The sequence below is a fragment of the Salmo salar genome, chromosome ssa14, assembly GCF_905237065.1.
Source record: "Salmo salar chromosome ssa14, Ssal_v3.1, whole genome shotgun sequence".
Taxonomy (NCBI): Eukaryota; Metazoa; Chordata; class Actinopteri; order Salmoniformes; family Salmonidae; genus Salmo; species Salmo salar.
The window spans coordinates 38138228-38162419 of NC_059455.1; the positions used below are offsets into that span (position 1 = coordinate 38138228).

Genomic DNA, 24192 nt, shown 5'->3' on the forward strand with positions numbered 1-24192 from the left:
TTAGGAGCAGTACTGTACGCCCCTCTCACCTCACATACACTTGGAATCAATGACCACGATACTAAGGTCTGGTCCCCTGCAGGGTGGGTTTATTAAAACTGACCTGTGTGTGTGTGTGTGTGTGTGTGTGTGTGTGTGTGTGTGTGTGTGAAGTGTGTGTGTGTGTGTGTGTGTGTGTGTGTGTGTGTGTGTGTGTGTGTGTGTGTGTGTGTGTGTGTGTGTGTGTGTGTGTGTGTGTCTGTGTCTGTGTGTGTGTGTGTCTGTGTGTGTGTGTGTGATTGATAGTCACTATGGTTGTGATTTAAATGACTGTCCTGACTCTTACTCATCCATGTTAATCGACATTTTCCCAGAGCTCAAATGGGACCATACATTCTACCCGTCAAAGTGTCTAATGAGAGACTTTCCATTACTTTAAGTGATCATGGAGAGAGGGATAGATAGAAAGACTGAGAGAGAAGAAGAAAGACAGGAGGACCGAGAGAGAAACAGAAAGGCAGAGTGAGAAAGAGAGAGACAACACTGAGACAAGGAAGAAGATGTGATCTGTCATTCCCAAGTCATCAGAGCCACAGCTCCAGTCACATCCAGAAGGAAAATGAGTTCAGCTTTGTTGTGAACCTGAGCAGTAAGGACTTGTATATAAAGACCCAACCCCAGTCAGATGTCTGTGTTACCATTGAAGGAGCACAATGATGACGTCACACATGGGGTGTTGTTTCAAGACCGAGCCACAGTTACAAGACATTCATAATCAAACCCTGCCGATGACTTTTCACCCTTTGTTGTCAATACAATATTATGTGCCAACATTCTAAACTGTACTTTTGGGTGACATACGGACCACAGAAGCAAAAAGGAAACATATTTTCAAGTGCCATAAAAACCATGTCAGTACATTTGATTCTTTATACATTTGATACTGTGATGTTGTATAATTTGTTCAAATGTGTACAGTTCCTGTGTACAATGAGGAACTTCACAATGTTGCCTTCAGATAGCATACTGAACATTGATTTTCTTTCATAACTATTTTGCCTTTGCTGCTCTTATCCATTTGATAAAGTTGGTGACACTGACAGTCTGTTTATAAACCACTTATAAACAGTAGTACATAATTTAGGTCAGTTTTTGCTGAAATACTCTAGCAAAGTATTGATTGTTTTCCTCCACACCAACAAACTGTCATACTGAGGAACCTTAAAGTCAAAGGCTACTTCCTGTTCATGATACTGTGCAGTAATACATAATGGAAAAGCACAATAACTTTTATTTTTCTTATTTGAAAAGTAGTTGTACTGTAACGTTATCTATGTATATTTGTGTAAGTAATCGATTTGAAGGTATCTTATCCATGTGGTTTTAAGGTTGTTGTTTTTTCATTCTTGACACAGGCCTTTGACATGTTGGTTTTGGTTGACTATGATATGAACGAGATATAACAGAGCAGGCTGCCGGGAGGAGCTATAGGAGGGCGGGCTCATTATAATGGCTGGAATGGAATGAATGGAACGGTGTCTGACTTATGTTTTCTATATGTTTGATGCCGTTCTATGTACTCCATTTCAGCCATTACAATGAGCCCGTTCTCCTATAGCTCCTCCCACCAGCCACCACTGAGATGCAAGTACAGGAATTACAGTATTTACCTTTGACTGAAAGCTGAGGGTAGCTGTTTTCTTTCTAAAAGAGTAGAATCGCAGGCTTGTCCTGCTGAGCTGAATGAAAAAGGTCTCCAGATGATTTGATTTATGATTCACGGCTGTACACACACACACACACACACACACACACACACACACACAATAAACACTTAATGTGAGAGGATACAGCAGTCAGTTAATATGGGGAACCCTGTCAATATATTCTTTATTATTCTAATAAACAATGAATATGTATTCATCTTTGTTAAATCTTTATGGATTGTTCATTTGACTGTTATGTTATACAGTAGGATTCTTTCAAGCAACCATTTGTATCACCACTAGATGGAGGTGGAAACTAGTCTTTGCAGATGAGGAAAGAGCCATGGGTGAGATTGGCCGTGTTCTAGAGCATCCAAATGACTGCAGGCAACTGCCGGCTGACTGATCTACAAATCACCTTGCATCATAAATAACGACTGATAATTATTTGTAGATCAGTCAGTTAGTCACAATTTACCCATGATACATTGTGTTTATGATCCTCTCGAACTCAGCCAATAACTCCATGGGTGCGTCTCAGCGTTCTACCGTGGCGTCCTCTCATCTCTTTACCTTCAGATGTACCGATATGAAAGAAGTGGACAGCTCACAGTTGGAATCTAACACATTCTCATGTATCCTGGGTTTTAAGGTCAAGGCAGATTCATTGAAAGAGACCAGTAGAGGAGGCCACATTATCCTATTGAATTACATACACCCTATGTGATTGGGTGGTGAATCATTGCTTGTCAGATGTGATGTCATTAACAGCTGGGGCATTGCCTTTGTGTTAGAGTGCTTCTTGAATCACTCTACACACCTTTATGTTTTACATGAGTACAGTAATATGTCTTTACGCCAGCGATGATCAACTCTGATCCTTGAGGGGGCTATAATGTGTGCAGGCTTTTGCTCTAGCCCTACACTAACCATTCTAAGTAAAATCAATGAATTACAGTACATTTGTTGTCTCTAGACTGCAATTAGTTTATTCAGATGTGTTCGAGCCCCACACATAGAACCCTCAAGATGCTGAGCTGTCCATCCCTGCTCTATGGCTTGGCTTGATATCCAGTTTATACTGCAGCTTTGATGACATAACAGACAGAAGTTAGCACCTACTGAGCAAACTGAAACAAGCCTCTCCAGACCTGCTGTAGTAGAATATCTTGCCCATCTAACAGGTCAACTAAAGGTCATGTCCATGTAAATAGTCTATTTATATCATTCATGGTACATTCATTATGTGTTTACATTGACAACCACAAACGGACAGACACAGACACATCTATCTCTCTCTCACACACACAAACACACCCACGCATGCAAGTACTCTCGTTTGCACACACACACTCCATTTAATAGATTATTTTAATGAAAGAAATGTTGACAAAAACATGATTACATTATTGTGGCGGTGTAGAACATCAAGGGAGGTGTATGATGACTCATTGTCGGTCGTGTGTGTTTACTGCTGATCTGCTGTTTCAAAATAAAACTGTTTCAACAGAAAATAATAACTAATGGAATCTAGGAAGCAGTTTGTGGTAGCGATCCATTCACAAACCAGCCAAAAATCACGCACTAATTTTAAAGATTTCCATGTATTTGTTTTGGAAAGGAATCTCAGCAGAAACCCAAGATGGATGGGTGTGTAACAGACCACAAAGACGATCAGGTTGGCTGTTACAATGCCAATGATGTTCCTCTTCTCCACAGTGGTGTCCTCATCCTTCTCCTTCATTAGAATCCTTATGGTCTGTGTGGAACAGAACACTAAAATCAGAACTGGCAGAAGATACCCCAGCACCTCTAGAACCACAAGGAACTCAAGTGACAAAGTGTTTTCTTGAGATACTTCATAACACGTAACCAGTTTGCGAGGATCGTTGTCTTTTCTGAACACGGCACATATCGTTACTACGGTGACCCATATGGTCCCACACACCACTGCAGCCACCTTCTTCGACCGCCATGTTCTGGTGTGGAACGGGTACTTGACCGCCAGGTAGCGGTGGATGCTGATGGCGGTGACGGTGAGGATGCTGGCGTACATGTTGATGTAATGTGTGGAGATGAGGAAGGTGCAGAAGTGTGTTCTGTCTAGATGGTGGAAGGCGTTGTAGATGCGGAAGGGGAGGAAGAACACGAGGGAGCAGTTGGCCGCTGCGAGGTTCAGCATGTAGATGTGTGTGTCGGTCCACATGGCTCGTTTGGCAAGGAAGACGCGTAGAGCTGCCATGTTGAGTAGCAAGCCCACCAGGAACACAGGAAGGTAGCCCACGGCTTGGAGGATCTCCACTTCACAGGTATTGTTGTTGTTACACATAGCTACCTGAGGAGAAGACATGACTCAGGCAAGCTATTACAAATTTAACATTGTGTCACATGGGTTTTTACAAGATTTAAGCAGAATGAAGTCCTTGATCATGGCTCTTGATCTACATAGTCAGAAATAGTTGTCCCTCCTCACCTGTCCTTCAATTGGTCTGATGTGAAATATTTGTCCCTCCTCACCTGTCCTTCAATTGGTCTGATGTGAAATAGTTGTCCCTTCTCACCTGTCCTTCAATTGGTCTGATGTGAAATAGTTGGAGGATAACCTTCACCACATTGCTTTCACCTCTTGTATTTTTTTCAGATTAGTGCAGAAGACAAGGATAAAATCCATTTGAGACTACTAGGCTAGTGGTCAATCCTATAAAAGAGTGTGAGTTTTTGAGATACCCTTACCCCAGGTAGAACAAAACACAAACATGTTTTTTCACATCTCTAACGTCTCCCAATTATCAAATGGATGGTTGTAAAAAAATATTGTACTGCAAAAGAGGTTACATTTATAGATATTGTGACCCCCGCCCCTCTTCCAAAGCGTGCATAATAATGCCTTGTGACCCCGCCCCTCTTCCAAAGCGTGCAAAATAATGCCTTGTGACCCCCGCTCCTCTTCCAAAGCATGCAGAATAATGCCTTGTGACCCCAGCCCCTCTTCCAAAGCGTGCAGAATAATGCCTTGTGACCCCAGCTCCTCTTCCAAAGCGTGCAGAATAATGCCTTGTGACCCCAGCTCCTCTTCCAAAGCATGCAGAATAATGCCTTGTGACCCCGCCCCTCTTCCAAAGCGTGCATAATAATGCCTTGTGACCCCGCCCCTCTTCCAAAGCGTGCAGAATAATGCCTTGTGACCCCAGCCCCTCTTCCAAAGCGTGCATAATAATGCCTTGTGACCCCAGCCCCTCTTCCAAAGCGTGCAGAATAATGCCTTGTGACCCCAGCCCCTCTTCCAAAGTGTGCAGAATAATGCCTTGTGACCCCAGCTCCTCTTCCAAAGCATGCAGAATAATGCCTTGTGACCCCCGCCCCTCTTCCAAAGCGTGGTCAGGCCCCTCTTCCAAGGAGGGGTCAGGAGACACTGTGGCCCCATCCGATGAAACCCCCGGACAGGGCCAAACAGGTAGGATATAACCCCACCCACTTTGCCAAAGCACAGCCCCCACACCACTGGAGGGATATCTCCAACCACCAACTTACCATCCCGAGACAAGGCCGAGTATAGCCCACAACGATCTCCGCCACGGCACAACCCAAGGGGGGGCGCCAACCCAGACAGGAAGACCACGTCAGTGACTCAACCCACTCAAGTGACGCACCCCTCCCAGGGACGGCATGGAAGAACACCAGTAAGCCAGTGACTCAGCCCCTGGAATAGGGGTAGAGGCAGAGAATCCCAGTGGAGAGAGGGGAACCGGCCAGGCAGAGACAGCAAGGGCAGTTCGTTGCTCCAGCCTTTCCGTTCACCTTCACACCCCTGGGCCAGACTACACTTAATCATAGGACCTACTGAAGAGATGTGTCTTCAGTAAAGACTTAAAGGTTGAGACTGAGTCTGCATCTCTCACATGGGTAGGCAGACTATTCCATAAAAATTTAGCTCTATAGGAGAAAGCCCTGCCTCCAGCTGTTTGCTTAGAAATAATATATTTTTTTCCACAAAAGTAGTGGGCCTTTACTAGTCCTGCATTAGTGGACCGATATAGATGTCTATAGCATGGGCAAAAACTTCAGAATCTCTGTTTTGGCAAAACAAAGTGGTTGTATAATGAAGAACAATATCTTGCAGGATTCAATAGTTGGAATTGTAAGAATTGTTGCTATATCCCTTTCTCTGTGATTCTGTCATTCTAATGGAATCCAGAAAGAACAAAACCCTGTTCTCAAACATTTACATCAAATTAAATATTTTTCTTGATCAAATAACATTGAAAACAACCACTTTTTGTGCAGCATTAATTCACCATCCTTATAAACCACTTAATGTAAATGTACATTACTGTATTGTACATAGGCAGGTCATCTAGGTTAGTACCTGTAGACTTTCCATCATCATGATGGAAAAACAATGACCAATACAGTAATTGAGTACATTGAGACCTCAAGTGGTTTGTGATGATGTGGGCCAGTTGGTAGAGCATACTGCTTGCAATGCGAGGGGTGTGGGTTCGATTCCCATGTGGGACCAGTATGATGATGTACGCACTCACTAATGTATGTTGCTCTGGATAAGATTGTCTAGTAAAAGGAATGAATAGACCATTTCAGTTTTCACATAGAAATAAGTTGTGTTGTTTTGAAAGATAATTATCAGATTGAACTTACAAATGCTGGTAAATACAAATACAAATACATGAAGTAAAATTTTTTTAGCGGACCGATATTGACCTCCGTGTCTCTAAGGAAAACAAGTGGGCTTAGACAGTGAAAACTGTCATATATTTTTTGTCAAAGGTTCCTCTGTATACTTTGTGTTCAGCCTCTTGCAATTATATTAGGGGGCTCCCCTAAATTTGACTCATAATCCATTATGGCGTCCAAAATCAGTTGTGTCAGTAACATCAAGGTCCCTGGTTCATATCCCTGAGCTGGCAATGTGGAAAGAAAATCTGCTGTTCTGCAACAACTACTCCCTGGGCACTGTGGACATCGATTAAGGCAGCCCCTCGCACCTCTCTGATTCAGAGGGGTTGGGTAAAATGTGGAAGACACATTTTGGTTGAATGCATTCAGTTGTGCAACTGACGAGGTATCCCCTTTCTCTGTATATACACTGAGTGTACAAAACATTAGGAGTAACTTCCTAATATTGAGATTCAGCCCCTTTTGCCCTCAGAACAACCTCAATTTGCCGGGGCATGGACTTTACAAGGTGTCAAAAGCGTTCCACAGGGATGCTGGCCCATGTTGACTCCAATACTTCCCACAGTTGTGTCAAGTTGGTTGGATGTCCATTGGGTGGTAGACCCTTCTTGATACACACGGGAAACTGTTGATCGTGAAAAACCCAGCAGCGTTCCAGTTCCTTACACACTCAAACCATTGAGCCTGGCACCTACTACCATACCCTGTTCAAAGGCACTTCAGTCTTTTGTCTTGCCCATTCACCTTCTGAATGGCACACATAAACAATCCATGTCTCAATTGTCTCAAGGCTTAAAAATTCATTTTTTAACCTGTGTCCACACTGATTCTGACCATAATTCAATCCTCTTGATTCCTGTATACAAGCAAAAACTAAAGCAGGAAGTACCAGTGACTCGCTCAATACGGAAGTGGTCAGATGACGCGGATGCTAAGCTACAGGACTGTTTTGCTAGCACAGACTGGAATATGTTCCGGGATTCATCAAATGGCATTGAGGAGTATAACACCTCAGTCATCGGCTTCATCAATAAGTGCATAGACGATGTCATCCCCACAGTGACTGTACATACATATCCCAACCAGAAGCCATGGATTATAGGCAACATCCACATCGAGCTAAAGGCCAGAGTTGCAGCTTTCAAGAAGCAGGACACTATTCCGGATGCTTATAAGAAATCCTGCTATGCCCTCAGATAAACCATCAAACAAAGTGTCAATACAGGATTAAGATTGAATCCCACTACACTGGCTATGACGCTCGTCGGATGTGTCAGGGCTTGAAAACTATTACGGACTTCAAAGGGAAACTAAGCCGTGAGCTGCCAAGTGTCGCGAGCCTACTAGACGAGCTAAAAGCTTTTTATGCTCGCTTCGAGTCTAGCAACACAGAAGCATGCATGAGAGCACCAGCTGTTCTAGACGACTGTGTGATAACGCTCATCGGTAGCCAATGTGAGAAAGACCTTTAAACAGGTCAACATTCACAAAGTTGCGGGGGCCAGACGGATTACCAGGACATGTACTCAGAGCATGTCCGGACCAACTGGCAAGTGTCTTCACTGACATTTTCAACCTCTCCCTGACCGAGTCTGATTTTACCTACATGTTTCAAGCAGACCACCATAACGATGAGACAGCCTATAGGGAGGAGGTCAAAGACCTGGCAGTGTGGTGCCAGGACAACAACCTCTCCTTCAATGTGAGAAAGACAAGGAGCTGATCGTGGACTACAGGAAAATGCGGGCCGAGCAGGCCCCCATTAACATCGACGGGACAGTAGTGGAGCGGGTCGAAAGTTTCAAGTTCCTTGGTGTCCACATCACCAACGAACTATCATGGTTCAAACACACCAAGACAGTCGTAAAGAGGGCACGATAACACCTTTTTTAGGAGACTGGAATGATTTGGCATGGGTCCCCAGATCCTCAAAAAGTTATACAGCTGCACCATCGAGAGCATCCTGACCAGTTGCATCACAGCCTGGTATGGCAACTGCTCGGCATCTGACCGTAAAGGCGCTACAGAGGGTAGTGCGAACGGCCTAGTACATCATTGGGGCCAAGCTTCCTGCCATCCAGGACCTATATACTAGGCGGTGTCAGAGGAAAGCCCAAAAAATTGTCAAAGACTCCAGTCACCCAAGTCATAGACTGCTTTCTCTGCTACCGCACTGCAAGCGATGATGAAGCGCCAAGTCTAGGACCAAACGGCTTACCCCAAAGCCATAAGACTGCTGAACAATTAATCAAATGGCCTCCGGAATATTTACGTTGTCACCCCCCCATTTATTTTTTACACTGCTGCTTCTCGCTGTTTATTATCTATACATAGTCACTTCACCCCTACCTACATGTACAAATTACCTCAACTAACCTGTACCCCCGCACATTGACTCGATACCGGTACCCCCTGTATATAGCCTCGTTATTGTTATTATATTGTGTTTCTTTTTATTATTTCTTACTTTAGTTTATTTGGTAAATATTTTCTTAACTCTTTCTTGAACTGCACTGTTGGTTAAGGGCTTGTAAGTAAGCATTTCACGGTAAGGTCTGCACCTGTTGTATTTGGCACATGTGACAAATAAAGTTTGATTTCATTTGATTTAAGTGGATTTTACAGGTGACATCAATAAAGGATCTTGGCTTTCACCTGGATTCACCTGTCATGGAAAGAGTTGGTGTTCCTAAAATGTTCTACACTCAGTGTACATGTTTTAATTGAGAGACATGTTTCAGATTTGTTTACTTTACTTATGGCATGAACTCAATAGTATGTTAGTCCAATTCAACTTCAGTACATTCGGAAAGTATTCAGACCCCTTGACTTACTCCACATTTTGTTACGTTACAGCCTTATTCTAAAATATATATATTTTTTAAATCCCCTCATCAATCTACACACAATGCCCAATAATAACAAAGCAAAAACAGGTTTTTAGAAATGTTTGCAAATGTATTAAATAAAAAACTGAAATATTACATTTACATAAGTATTCAGACCCTTTTCTCAGTATTTTGTTGAAGCACCTTTGGCAGCGATTACAGCCTCGTGTCTTCTTGAGTATGACGCTACAAGCTTACCACACCTGCATTTGAGAGTTTCTCCCATTCTTCTCTGCCGATCCTCTCAAGTTCTGTCAGGTTTGATGGGGAGCATCGCTGCACAGACATTTTCAGGTCTCTCCAGAGATGTTCGATCAGGTTCAAGTCTGGGCTCTGACTGGCCACTCAAGGACATTCAGAGACTTGTCCCGAAGACACTCCTGCATTGTCTTGGCAGTGTGCCTAAGGTCAATGTCCTGTTGGAAGGTAAACCGTCCCCCTAGTCTGAGGTCCTGAGTGCTCTGGAGCAGGTTTTCATCAAAGATCTCTCTGTACTTTGCTCCGTTCATTTTTCACTCGATCCTGACTAGTCTCCCAGTTCCTGCTGCTGAAAAACATCCCCACAGCATGATGCTGCCACCACCATGCTTCACCGTAGGGATGGTAGCAGGTTTCCTCCACACGTGGAGCATGGCATTCAGGCCAAAACGTTCAATCTAGGTTTCATCTGACCAGAGAATCTTGTTTCTTATGGTCTGAGAGTCCTTTAGGTGCCTTTTGGCAAACTCCAAGTGGGTTGTCATGTGGCTTTTACTGAGGAGTGGCATCCGTCTGGCCACTCTACCATAAAGGCCTTATTGGTGGAGTGCTGCAGAAATGGTTGTCCTTCTAGAAGGTTTTCCCATCTCCACAGACAAACTCTGGAGCTCTGTCAGAGAGACCATTGGATTCTTGATCACCTCCCTGACCAACGCCCTTCAACCCCCATTGCTCAGTTTTTCAAATTTCTTTCATTTAAGAATGATGGAGGCCACTGTGTTCTTGGGGACCTTCAATGCTGCAGAAATGTTTTGTACCCTTCCCCAGATCTGTTCCTCGACACAATCCTGTCTCTGCGCTCGATGGACAATTCCTTCAACCTCATTGTCACGTCCTGACCAGTAAGGGGTCATTTTGTTATTATAGTATGGTCAGGACGTGGCAGGGGTGTGTTTGATTTATGTGTCTTGGGTTTTTGGGTAATGTTCTGTTGTCTATTTCTATGTTTGAATGTATATTTAGTCTATTTCTATGTTCAGGTTTGTTTGGCCTTCAATTGGCAGCAGCTGTTCTTCGTTGCTTCTAATTGGAGGCCATATTTAAGTAGGGGGTTTTTGTCACTGTGTTTGTGGGTATGTTCCATGCATAGCTGTGTAGCCTTACAGGACTGTTTTTCGTCGTTGTTTTTGTATAAGTGTTTTGTTTTGGTTTCCTTCTAATAAAAGAACATGAGTATTCATATACCCGCTGCGTTTTGGTCCACTTTTTACGACGCACCTGACAGAACTACCCACCAAACGAAGACCAAGCAGCGGGGTTTGGAGCACCAGGGAGAAGGATGGACTTGGAGTGATGAACGACGATTCTGGGAGGACAAACTAAGGGAGCTAGAGGAGACCAGGAGGCATCCCCCCCAAAAAAATGTGGCTACATTTGTGCCTTGTCAGCTCAGGGATTAGAACTTGCAACCTTTCAGTTACTAGCCCAACACTCTAACCACTAGGCTGCTGCCCCATTGTGGTGGCTACATAATGTTATGGTTATGCTTGTCGTTGGCAAGGGAGCTTCTTAGTATAAAAATACAGCTATAAGCACAGGAAAAATCCTAGAGGAAAATCTGGTTCCGTCTGCTTTTTATCAGACACTGGGAGACAAATTCACCTTTCAGCAGGACAATAACCTAAAATACAATGCCAAATCTACAGTGGAGTTGATTACCAAGACTACATTAAATGTTCCTAAGTGGACTAGTTACAGTTTTGACTTAAATTGGCATAAAAATATATGGCAAGACTTGAAAATTACTTTTTTGAAATTATCAACAATCAACTTGACAGAGCTTGAAGAATTTTGAAAAGAATAATAGGCAAATATTGTACAATTCAGGTGTGCAAAACTCTTCGAGATTTACCCAGAAAGACTCACAGCTGTAACTGCCACTAAAGGTGCTTCTCCAAAATGATGACTCAGGGGTATGAATACTTATGTAAATTATATGTGTAGATGGGTGTGGAAAAAATCTATTGAATCCATTTTAAATCCAGGCTTTAACACAACAAAATGGGGAATAAGTCAAGAGATACTGTATGTACCTATTTTGCTATCACCCAAGGCTGGCCAGCCCATGTGACACCTGAACTGAACTGCATGTAAAGTACGAGCTCTCATTCTGGGGTGACTCATGCATTGGTCTGGGAAACTGCACAGTAATCCCAACTCCCTACAAGGACATCATGCAATCTATAGAAAACATGAGGCCCCTTTGGATGATCAAACTTAAAGATGCTATATGCAATCGTGTATGGTGGCTGGAGATTGACTGTGAGATAGTGGTCTTTGTGCACCATGCTTGATCAGTTCCACCACCTCTGCAACCTCTTTCCATCAAAGCTCAGATCTTCTTCAAATGTATATGTGTGGAGTCCCTCATCAACAACACTTCATAGTGATTTTGGGCAGCACCATGGTAAGAAATGTGACTGTTCCTGGTGCAAAAACAATGTCCTATCCCGGAGCTTGAGTAAATGACATTACTAAGCTGCTTCCGAATGTACTACATCAGGACATGGAAATCAATTCTATCGTAGTCCATGTGGGTTTTAATGACATTATGAAGGGTAGCACTGAACAGTTGAAACTGTATTTTAAAGAGCTGATTGACTCTCTGCTAGACACTAACAAAAGACCCATCATATCTGTCCCTGTTGTTACACGGAGCGGAACAGGTGAACCCAAGAGCAGACTCAGACGAGGAGACTGGGATGAGGTAACCAAGGTATTTATTGACAAACAGGGGGAAGAAGGGGTGCAGGCCAGGGAAAGCTTGGGCGGGTTGCAGGGAGCTAGGTGCTGAGGCTGAGGCTGGAGCGAGGGGAGTTGAGGCTGGGTAAGCAGGTCGGGAGAGGAATCCAAGGAAGTAGTAGAGTGGGGGGGTGGGGTCCAGGACAGGGTAGCAGGACTGACGAGACATGGGACTGGAGACATGGGACCAGAGTCAGAGCAAACAGATTGAGCAGAGGTTATGATCTGGCAGCGTGGACAGAGGACATTCATATTCTGACTCTCTGACTTTCACTTAGATAATAACATTAATGATACAGTTGTAGTAATACAAGGTTATAACATTTACAGGAAAGATAGAAATGCTGATGGTGGAGGTGTTGCTTTTTATATTCAGAACCACATTCCTGTAAAGATTAGACAGGATCTCATGTTAAATACTGTTGAATTAATATGGCTACAGGTTCATCTGCTATAGACCACCAAGTGCTAAATAACATGTGTGAAAAATTTGATCATGTATGTGATATCAACAGAGAGGTATATTTTCTGGGTGATTTAAATATTGACTGGCTTTCATCAAGCTGCCCACTCAAGAAAAAGCTTCAAACTGTAACCAGTACCTGCAACTTGGTTCAGGTTATCAGTCAACGTACCAGAGTAGTTATAAACAGCACAGGAATGAAATCATCAACATGTAGTGATCACATCTTTACTAACGCTGCAGAAATTTGCTTGAAAGCAGTATCCAGATCCATCGGATGTAGTGATCACAATATAGTAACCATATCAAGGAAAACCAAAGTTCCAATAAGTTTTGTAGTGATTCCTATGCTGTTGATGTAAAGAATATGTGTTAGTCTGTGGTAATGAGCAGCAAACAGACACTGCACTTGACACATTTATGAAATTGATGATTCCAGTTACTAATAAGCATGCTGTCACGTCCTGACCATAGAAAGCTGTTATTTTCTATGGTAGAGTAGGTCAGGGCGTGACAGGGTTTTTTTCTAATTTAATTTTTATATGTTGTTATGTTCTAGTTTTGTATTTCTATGTTGGGTTTTGTTTGGGATGATCTCCAATTAGAGGCAGCTGGTCCTCGTTGTCTCTAATTGGAGATCATACTTAAGTAGGTGTTTTTCCCACCTGGGTTTGTGGGAGATTGTCTTTGAGTTAGTGTATGTTTCACCTCTGCGTCACGGTTTGTTGTTTTGTTATTCAGTTTATTTATATGTATTGCATCGTTTCACAGTGAAAATAAAATGTGGAACGCCACACACGCTGCACTTTGGTCCGCTCCTTCCTACGACAACCGTGACAGAATCTCCCACCACAATATAACCAAGCAGCGTGGTATGGACCAGTGGACTTTTGAGGAGATAAGGAGGAGTATATCCAGGGCTTTGGAGGAATTACATTTACATTTTACATTTTAGTCATTTAGCAGACGCTCTTATCCAGAGCGACTTACAAATTGGTGCATTCACCTATAATATCCAGTGGAACAACCACTTTACAATAGTGCATCTAAATCTTTTAAGGGGGGGTTAGAAGGATTACTTTATCCTATCCCAGGTATTCCTTGAAGAGGTGGGGTTTCAGGTGTCTCCGGAAGGTGGTGATTGACTCCGCTGTCCTGGCGTCGTGAGGGAGCTTGTTCCACCATTGGGGTGCCAGAGCAGCGAACAGTTTTGACTGGGCTGAGCGGGAACTGTGCTTCCTCAGAGGTAGGGAGGCGAGCAGGCCAGAGGTGGATGAACGGAGTGCCCTTGTTTGGGTGTAGGGCCTGATCAGAGCCTGAAGGTACGGAGGTGCCGTTCCCCTCACAGCTCCGTAGGCAAGCACCATGGTCTTGTAGCGGATGCGAGCTTCGACTGGAAGCCAGTGGAGAGAGCGGAGGAGCGGGGTGATGTGAGAGAACTTGGGAAGGTTGAACACCAGACGGGCTGCGGCGTTCTGGATGAGTTGTAGGGGTTTAATGGCACAGGCAGGGAGCCCAGCCAACAGCGAGTTGCAATAATCCAGACGGGAGATGACAAGTGCCTGGATTAGGACCTGCGCCGCTTCCTGTGTGAGGCAGGGTCGTACTCTGCGAATGTTGTAGAGCATGAACCTACAGGATCGGGTCACCGCCTTGATGTTGGTGGAGAACGACAGGGTGTTGTCCAGGGTCACGCCAAGGCTCTTAGCACTCTGGGAGGAGGACACAAGGGAGTTGTCAACCGTGATGGCGAGATCATGGAACGGGCAGTCCTTCCCCGGGAGGAAGAGCAGCTCCGTCTTGCCGAGGTTCAGCTTGAGGGGCAGGAGAAAAGCACCTCCCATGGGAACAGGTGGAGGCAGCGAGAGCACGGCAATGAGGGAAGCACGAGAGGCAGCCCCCCCAACAAATGGGGGGGGGGGGCACATGGGGAGATTGGCAGAGTCAGGTTGGAGACCTGAGCCAACTCCTCGTGCTTACTGTGAGGTGCGTGTCACCAGTCTGGCGCCACCTGTGCCAGCCCCACGCATCAGGTCTCTAGTGCACCTGCCCAGTCCGGTGTGTCCTGTTCCTGCTCCTCGCACTCACCCTGAGGTGTGTGTTACCAGTCTGGCGCCACCTGTGCCAGCCCCACGCATCAGGCCTCCAGTGTGTCTTCCCAGTCCAGAGCCTCCGGCGAAAGTTCCCAGTCCAGAGCTTTAGGCGACGTTCCCCAGCAACGTTCCCCAGTCCGGTGAGACCTGTTCCGGCTCCACGTAAGAAGCCTCCAGTGATGATCCATGGTCCGAAAGCCTCCAGTGATGATCCATGGCACGAAGCCTGTAGGCATGATCCATGGCCCGGAGCCTGTAGGGATAATCCATGGCAAGAAGCCTGTAGGGATGATCCATGGCCCGGAGCCTGTAGGGATGATCCATGGCACAAAGCCTCCAGTGGTGATCCATGGCGCGGAGCCTGCAGTGATGATCCACGGCATGGAGCCTGCAGCGACGGCCTACAGTCCGGGAAACTCCTGAGATGGCCCGCAGTCCGGAACCTCCTGAGACGGCCCGCAGTCCGGAACCTCCTGAGATGGCCCGCAGTCCGGAACCTCCTGAGACGGCCCGCAGTCCGGAACCTCCTGAGACGGCCCGCAGTCCGGAACCTCCTGAGACGGCCCGCAGTCACTCTGCTGTTTCCTGAAGTCCACGATCATCTCCTTTGTTTTGTTGATGTTGAGTGTGAGGTTACTTTCCTTACACCACACTCCGAGGGCCCTCACCTCCTCCCTGTAGGCCGTCTCGTCATTGTTGGTAATCAAGCCTACCACTGTAGTGTCTTGATTGTCTTGCAAACTTGATGATTGAGTTGGAGGCATGCATGGCCACGCAGTCATGGGTGAACAGGGAGTACAGGAGAGGGCTGAGAACGCACCCTTGTGGGGAGCCAGTGTTGAGGATCTGCAGGGTGGAGATGTTGTTTCCTACCCTCACCACCCGGCCCGTCAGAAAGTCCAGGACCCAGTTGCACAGGGTGGGGTCGAGACCCAGGGTCTCGAGCTTAATGACGAGTTTGGAGGGTACTATGATGTTAAATGCTGAGCTGTAGTCGATGAACAGCATTCTGACATAGGTATTCCTCTTGTCCAGATGGGTTAGGGCAGTGTGCAGTGTGATTGCGATTGTGTCGTCTGTGGACCTATTGGGGCGGTAAGCAAATTGGAGTGTGTCTGAGGTATCAGGTAGGGTGGAGGTGATATGATCCTTGACTAGTCTCTCAAAGCACTTCATGATGACAAAAGTGAGTGCTATTGGGCGATAGTCGTTTAGCTCAGTTACCTTAGCTTTCTTGGGAACAGGAACAATGGTGGCCCATTGAAGCATGTGGGAACAGCACTGGGATAGGGATTGATTTAATATGTCCGTAAACACACCAGCCAGCTGGTCTGCGCATGCTCTGAGGACTTAGCTAGGGATGCCGTCTGGGCCGGCAGCCTTGCGCGGGCTAACACGTTTACATGTTTTACTCACGTTGGCCACGGTGAAGGAGAGCCCGCAGGCTTTGGTAGTGGGCCGTGTCAGTGGCACTGTATTGTCCTCAAAGCGAGCAAAGAAGTTGTTTAATTTGTCTGGGAGCAAGACGTCGGTGTCCGCGATGGGGCTGGTTTTCTTTTTGTAGTCCGTGATTGACTGTAGACCCTCTCACATACGTCTCATGTTTGAGCCATTGAATTGTGACTCTACTTTGTCTCTATACGGACGCTTAGCTTGTTTGATTGCCTTGCGGAGGGAATAGCTACACTGTTTGTATTCGGTCATGTTTCCGGTCACCTTGCCATGATTAAAAGCAGTGGTTCGAGCTTTCAGTTTTGCGCGAATGCTGCCATCAATCCATGGTATCTGGTTAGGGAAGGTTTTCATAGTCACCAAGGGTACAACATCACCGATGCACTTGCTAATAAACTCGCTCACCGAGTCAGCGTATACATCAATGTTGTTGTCTGAGGCTATCCAGAACATACATATCCCAGTCCACGTGATCAAAGCAATCTTGAAGCGTGGAATCTGATTGGTCGGACAAGCGTTGAGCAGACCTGAGCGCGGGCGTTTCCTGTTTTAGTTTCTGTCTATAGGCTGGAAGCAACAAAATGGAGTCGTGGTCAGATTTGCCAAAAGGAGGGCGGGAGAGGGCTTTGTATGCATTGGGGGAGTTAGAGTAGCAATGGTCCAGAATGCTGCCAGCTCGAGTCGCACATTCGATATGCTGATAAAATATAGGGAGCCTTGTTTTCAGATTAGCTTTGTTAAAATCCCCAGCTACAATAAATGCAGCCTCAGGATATATGGTTTCCAGGTTACATAGAGTCCGGTGAAGTCCTTTCAGGGCCATCGAGGTGTCTGCTTGGGGTGGATATATATGGCTCTGATTATAATCTAAGAGTTAATCATAAGGCATACACCCCCACCCTTCTTCTTACCAGAGAGATATTTGTTTCTGTCGGTGCGATGCGTGAAGAAACCGGGTGGCTGTACCTGACAACATATCCCTAGTGAGACATGTTTCCGTGAAACAGAGAATGTTACAATCTCTGATGTCTCTGGAAGGCAACCCTTGCTCGAATTTCATCTACCTTGTTGTCAAGAGACTGGATATTGGCGAGTAGTATACTCGGGAGCGGTGAGCGATGTGCCTGTCTACGGAGCCTGACCAGAAGACCGCTCCATCTGCCCCTTCTGTGGCGCCGTTGTTTTGGATCGCCTAATGGGATCAGATCCATTGTCCTGAGTGGTGGTCCGAACAGAGGATCCGCTTCGGGAAAGTCATTTTCCTGGTCATAATGTTGGTAAGCTGACGTTGCTCTTATATCCAATAGTTCTTCCCAGCTGTATGTAATAAGACTTAAGATTTCCTGGGGTAACAATGTCAAAAATAATACATAAAAAAACAAGAACGCGAAGCGAGGCGACCATTTAAGAAAATAACTGTTAAAACTGTTAAATCCCTGTGGATTGATGAGGAATTGAACAATTGTATGGTTGAGAGGGATGAGAGGGATGAGGCAAAAGGAATGGCAAATACGTCTGGCTGCACAACCAATTGGCATATGTATTGCAAATTGAGAAATCATGTGACTAATCTGAATAAAAAGAAAAAGAATCTACACTATGAAACAAAGCTGAAATTAAATAAAAATGACAGTAAAAAGCTTTGGAGCACCTTAAATGAAATTTTGGGAAAAAAGGCAAACTCAGCTCCATCATTCATTGAATCACAAAACCAACTGATATTGCCAACTACTTTAATGATTTTTTCATTGGCAAGATTAGCAAACTTAGGCATGGCATGCCAGCAACAAACGCTGACACTTATGAAAGACAAGCATTGTAATTTAGAATTCCGTAAATTGAGTGTGAAAGAGGTGAAAAAAGGATTGTTGTCTATCAACAATGACAAGCCACCTGGGTCTGACAACCTGGATGGAAAATTACTGAGGACAATATTGCCACTCCTATTTGCCATATTTTCAATTTAAGCCGACTAGAATGTGTGTGCCCCAAGGCTAGGAGGGAAGCAAAAGTCATTCCACTACCTAAGAATAGTGAAGCCACCTTTACTGGCTAAAATAGCAGACCAATCAGCCTGTTACCAACCCTTAGTAAACTTTTGGATAAAAACTGTTTTTGACCAGATACAATGCTATTTTACAGTAAACCAATTGACAACAAACTTTCAGCCTGCTTATAGGGAAGGACATTCAACAAGCACAGCACTTACACAAATGACTGATGATTGGCTGAGAGAAACTGATGATAAAAATATTGTGGGGGCTGTTTTGTTAGACTTCAGTGCGGCTTTAGACATTAGATCATAGTCTTCTGCTGGAAAAATGTATGTGTTATAGCTTTCACCCCCTGTCATATTGTGGATAAAGAGTTACCTGGCTAACAGAACACAGAGGGTGTTCTTTAATGGAAGCCTTTCCAACATAATCCAGGTAGAATCCGAAATTCCCCCGGGCAGCTGTCTAGGCCCATTACTTTTTTCAATGTTTACTAATGACCTTCCACTGACTTTGAGTAAATCCAGAGTGTCTATGTATGCGGATGACTCAACACTATACATGTCAGCTACTACAGTGACTGAAATGACTGCAACACTTAACAAAGAGTTGCAGTTAGTTTCAGAGTGGGTGGCAAGGAATAAGTATGTCTAAAACTAAAAAGCATTGTATTTGGGACAAATCATTCTCTAAACCCTAAACCTCAACTAAGTCTTGTAATAAATCATGTGGAAATTGAGCAAGTTGAGGTGACTAAACTGCTTGTATTAACCCTAGATTGTTAACTGTCATGGTCAAAACATATTGATACAACAGTAGCTAAGATGGGGAGAAGTCTGTCCATAATAAAGCACTGCTCTATCTTCTTAACAGCACTATCAACAAGGTGGGTCCTATAGGCCTTAGTTTTGTCACACCTGGACTACTGTTCAGTCGTGTGGTCAGGTGCCACAAAAAAGGACATAGGGAAATTGCAATTGGCTAAGAACAGGGCAGCACAGCTGGCCCTTGGATGTACACAGATAGATAATATTAATGATATGCATGTCAAATCTCTCCTGGCTCAAAGTGGAAGAGAGATTGACTTCATCACTACTTGCATTTGTGAGAGGTATTGACATATTGAATACACCTGAGCTGTCTGTCTAAACTACTGGCACACAGCTCGGGCACCCATGTATACCCCACAAGACTTGTCACAAGAGGTCCAGTCACAGTCCCCAGGTCCAGAACAGACAATGGGAGGCGCACAGTACTACATAGAGCCATGACTACATGGAACTCTATTCCACATCAAGTAACTGATGCAAGCAGTACAATTCGATTTAAGAAACAAATAAAAATACACCTTATGGAACAGCGGGGACTGTGAAGCAACACAAACATAGGCACGGACATATGCATATACACCCACCCACACGATAACATACGCACTATATACACACGTACACATGGATTTTGTACTGTAGATATGTGGTAGTGGTGGAGTAGGGGCCTGAGGGCACACAGTGTGTTGTGAAATCTGTGAATGTATTGTAATGTTTTTAAAGTGTATAAACTGCCTTATTTTTGCTGGACCCCAGGCAGAGTAACTGCTGCCTTGGGGATCCATAATAAAGATAAATACAAATAGTCCATGACTTACTCTAAGTAACCGCTCGGTAACCTGAGGTCACCCTCACAGGTTCTGTCACCCGCCTCATCTCCTGCGGGGTCTGCCCCAGACCGTAATCACAGCGAACTACCCACTGTTAATATCAGCCAAATAATCATCCTACCCGACTTCAAGAGGAATATAAAGGAATATGTAGGATGTGACCAGCTGGACTTTTTGTCACATTCAATATAGAAAACTCCAACTACAGGTCAATTAAGTGTTGGAAATATCTAAGGGCCGGTCTGTTTGAGACAGCCCTTTCACAGACTCTCTTTGACAACCAGACAACCAACCATTCCACTACTGGCGTATTCCCAGCATCATTCAGGCTAAGATAACATTCCAGTTAGTCAATGGGTCTCATTGGCATGCAAGCTTAATGTGCTGAGGGCCTGCTCCCAACTGCTGTAGAAATGGAAACTGATCACCAGCACAGCCCCAATACCGCGCCGGTCATACAGGAAGGAAACTTCCCTTGTCGCTGCAGCTTGCCCAGAATGACCAGCTAGTTGTGCATCATGGTCAGGCCCCAGAAATACAACCACTACCCCAGAATGACCAGTTAGCTGTTCAACCTGATTAGACCCCAGAACTACAACCACTACCCCAGAATGACCAGTTAGCTGTTCAACCTGATCAGGCCCCAGAACTACAACCACTACCCCAGAATGACCAGTTAGCTGTGCAACCTGATCAGGCCCCAGAAATATAACCACTACCCCAGAATGACCAGTTAGCTGTTCAACCTGATCAGGCCCCAGAAATACAACCACTACCCCAGAATGACCAGTTAGCTGTTCAACCTGATTAGACCCCAGAACTACAACCACTACCCCAGAATGACCAGCTTCCTGTTCAACCTGATTAGACCCCAGAACTACAACCACTACCCCAGAATGACCAGTTAGCTGTTCAACCTGATCAAGCCCCAGAACTACAACCACTACCCCAGAATGACCAGTTAGCTGTGCAACCAGGTTAGGCCCCAGAACTACAGTCACTACTGGCTACTTTTTCTCCTCACCCTGATAGGACACACTCATGTCCTGGTCACCTCAAAGACTTGGAATCAACCTCACACACTTAGTTTCAGTGGGGAAAAGAGGGAAAATGTTAGAGCTGTACACATACACTACTAGAGTGGCTGACTGTTGTATTACAGGTTTCCTGTAACTTGGTTACGCTACTATGTGCTTGTGTAGCGGACAACATGAACACACATTGAAAAGCTAGTTGGCTTCAGCTATTCAAACACAACAGAGGCATGGCAGTACCACTCATAATCCTAGTTATACCAAAAGCAATTTTATTTATTTATTTAATCCTTATTTTACCAGGTAAATTGACTGAGAACACATTCTCATTTACAGCAACGACCTGGGGAATAGCTACAGGGGAGAGGATACAAAATAAATCCGAGCATTTTATATGCAGGCGAAGGCCTAGTTAAATAAAGGTTAAATAAAATAAATAAAAGGTGTCTGAGTGTAATTATGTTGGCCATAATGGATTCAAAATACAACTGATTTACACCAAAACAGTCTTTATGGACATTAAAAAAATTACTCTCATCTACAAAATTCATATTTGCACGTGATTTGACCTCTATCAAATGGTATTATGGCAGCCATATTGGATTTTGGACGCCATCTTGGATTTGAGGCATAATCCAGGCTGGCATCAAAAATAATCTGTGCTGACTCCCTGACTAAATTGCAAGAGTAGGGGCAGTGGTGTAAAGTACTTAAATAAAAATACTTTAAAGTACTACTTAAGTCGTTTTTTGGAGTATCTGTACTCTACTATTTATATTTTTGTCAACTTTTACTTTTACTTCACTACATTCCTAAAGAAAATCATGCACTTCTTGCCACATGCGTTTAGCCTGACAGAAAAATTGTCCAAATCACACACTTCAAGAGAACATCCCTGGTCATCCTTTTTGCCTTTTATCTGAGGGACTCACTCAACACAAATGCTTCATTTGTAAATGATGTCTGAGTGTTAGTGTGCCCCTGGCTATCCGTCAATAAAATAACAAGAAAATTGTGCCGTCTGGTTTGCATAATATAAAGAATTTGAAATGGTTTATACTTTTACTTTTGATACTTAAGTACATTATAGCAACTCCATTTACTTAAAACCAAATTACTGAAGTAATATTTTACTGGGTGACTTTCACTTTTACTTGAGCCATTTTCTATTAAGGTATCTTTACTTTTATTCAGGTATGACAATTTAATACTTTTTCCACCACTGAGTATGGGCTAAAAATATTAAAATCATTCAAGGAACCCTGGACCCCAAAAAATATAGTTTCGATATCTGAGCCCACTTGTTTTCCTTAGAGCAGTTTACAATAGCCACACCATCAAAAAACATATAACTGTATGTATTTTTTGTCAGGCAGGACCACACACCACTGAATGAAAGGACATTTGACTTGGAAAGTTGTTAATCAGCTACCAAAAAAAAGCTTACATTCATCATAAATATTAATAGCTGATATTTCCACCTGTTGTATCTCTGTGTTTACAGGTCTGTATTTCCAAGATGCAGTAAGATATCCTAATGTTTGTTTGTGTATGTTGGCCAAACCACTGATTACTTGTATTGCACATTTTAGAGATATCAGAGCTTGCGATATTGGGTTACATGAGCTTATGTGGCCCAACCCTACTACAGCCAGGCATTATTATGCACTTTAAGAGTTTAGGGGTTGTGTCAGAATATCTAGATATTATACCACTTTTAGAGTTTAGGGGTTGTGTCAGAATATCTAGATATTATACCACTTTTGCAGTCAAATATTTTTACACAACAATCCATCACTCCTTGCAAAGAAAATGGCTTTAGAATAAGTGTTTTTTTTACTTATTTTTGTCAGTATCAAGGTTAAACGGCAAACAAGGCATCTAGAGTTAAAAGGAATAGAGAATTCTGTATTGAACTGATTCCTGTGGGGTTACCACTAACTGAGTAGTACATCTGCAAAGCTACTAAGAGATTTTCCCTTTCTATTTTTTTCACTATTACAGTCTTGCACTGTAAAATACATTATTGATAAATGGCATCAGATTATCTAAATATTGTCAATACATTGGATTATTGCAATATATTGTTATTGAAGTTGGACATTTATCAAATATTCTCCATGTCTGTGGCCTACACATAATTTAATGTTTAAACCCAATCATTACTCACCGTTCAATTGAACTTTTCTTGATTTAGAAGATTGCGCCGAAAATCAGGTGTAAGTTCAAATTTGACATGCAATGATTGCTATATGCTCTTTTGAAACGGCTGTAAAGTAGTTTCTATCTAAACTTTAATAGAGGAAGTATATGTCAGTCAAATAAAAAGACTATCTGGGGTAGCTCAATTTGCATGTTTAGCTTTGTGATTATGTGATAGGGCCCCATACATCAGCCCTTCTCTCTGTTGTCACGGAGATAGCATTGTTGCCATGTCAACAGGGCAGCAGTGGGAGTGTGACTTATATAACTAGGCCAAGACTAAACCACATGCTAGCAGTGTACTGGCTGCTCTCTGTGTTCAAGCACAATAAAGAAAGTACTGAGGTTTGGAGGGTGTTCTTTCACCAGAGTATCTTCAGATGAGAAAGGTGACTTGACTGAACTCCTTCCTCTGAAACTGAAATGGTTGAAATAATCACTCTGAAAAGTGTAACAGTTTTTGGCTTTAGGTGGTCTACATGTAAATGTAAGACGTGGTAAAATATGTGTGACATATTGCAAAGCTGTATTTTCATCTCAACCATTTCACCTCTCCACATTCAGGACTTTTTCTTCCATTCCTTTTTGTCTTATGCAATATCTCCTAAAGGGACAATTTCCATCAGGAGTGTTAAAGTGGAAAAACAGGTCAGCGGAGAGACCGGGGTAGAGGTCAAATCCAGCCCCAATCATCCCCAACAGCAAGGTTGTTTATATTACAGTTTTTCCCACAAAACACGTTTGCTGAAACAACATCTCAGGCACTCAAAACTCTAAACACAAAACATAAAACAATTAGCATATTTCCTCAAACTCCACAGACATATTGCAATATGATACACAGCAATCAAAATCATGTACTCCCTGCTCAAAATGAAACTCTGCTTACAAATGAGACACACACACACACACACACACACACACACACATCAAATGAATCTAACTTAGTGACAACCGAAATCACACTAATGTGATACATTCAAAACACTACTATCAGAACCTATTTCAGTGTAAAGACTAAGATCAAAT

The 24192-nt window shown here is 43.7% G+C and overlaps 1 protein-coding gene across 1 annotated transcript; it reads right to left on the reverse strand.

Moving 5' to 3' along the window:
- Nucleotides 1-2227: 2227 nt before the first annotated feature.
- LOC106569558 (G-protein coupled receptor 35) lies at nt 2228-23315 on the reverse strand. The gene is made up of 2 exons (XM_045694344.1): nt 23132-23315; nt 2228-4020 (listed from the first exon to the last, which is right to left on the reverse strand). Exon 2 carries the CDS (start codon nt 4012-4014, stop codon nt 3154-3156), a length of 861 nt encoding a protein of 286 aa, XP_045550300.1. The 5' UTR covers nt 4015-4020; nt 23132-23315; the 3' UTR covers nt 2228-3153.
- Between the last annotated feature and the right edge of the window lie 877 nt (nt 23316-24192).

Coding starts and splice junctions, on each gene's coding strand:
- LOC106569558 (XM_045694344.1), bottom strand. CDS start 4,014: ATGTGTAACAACAACAATACCTGTGAAGTGGAGATCCTCCAAGCCGTG.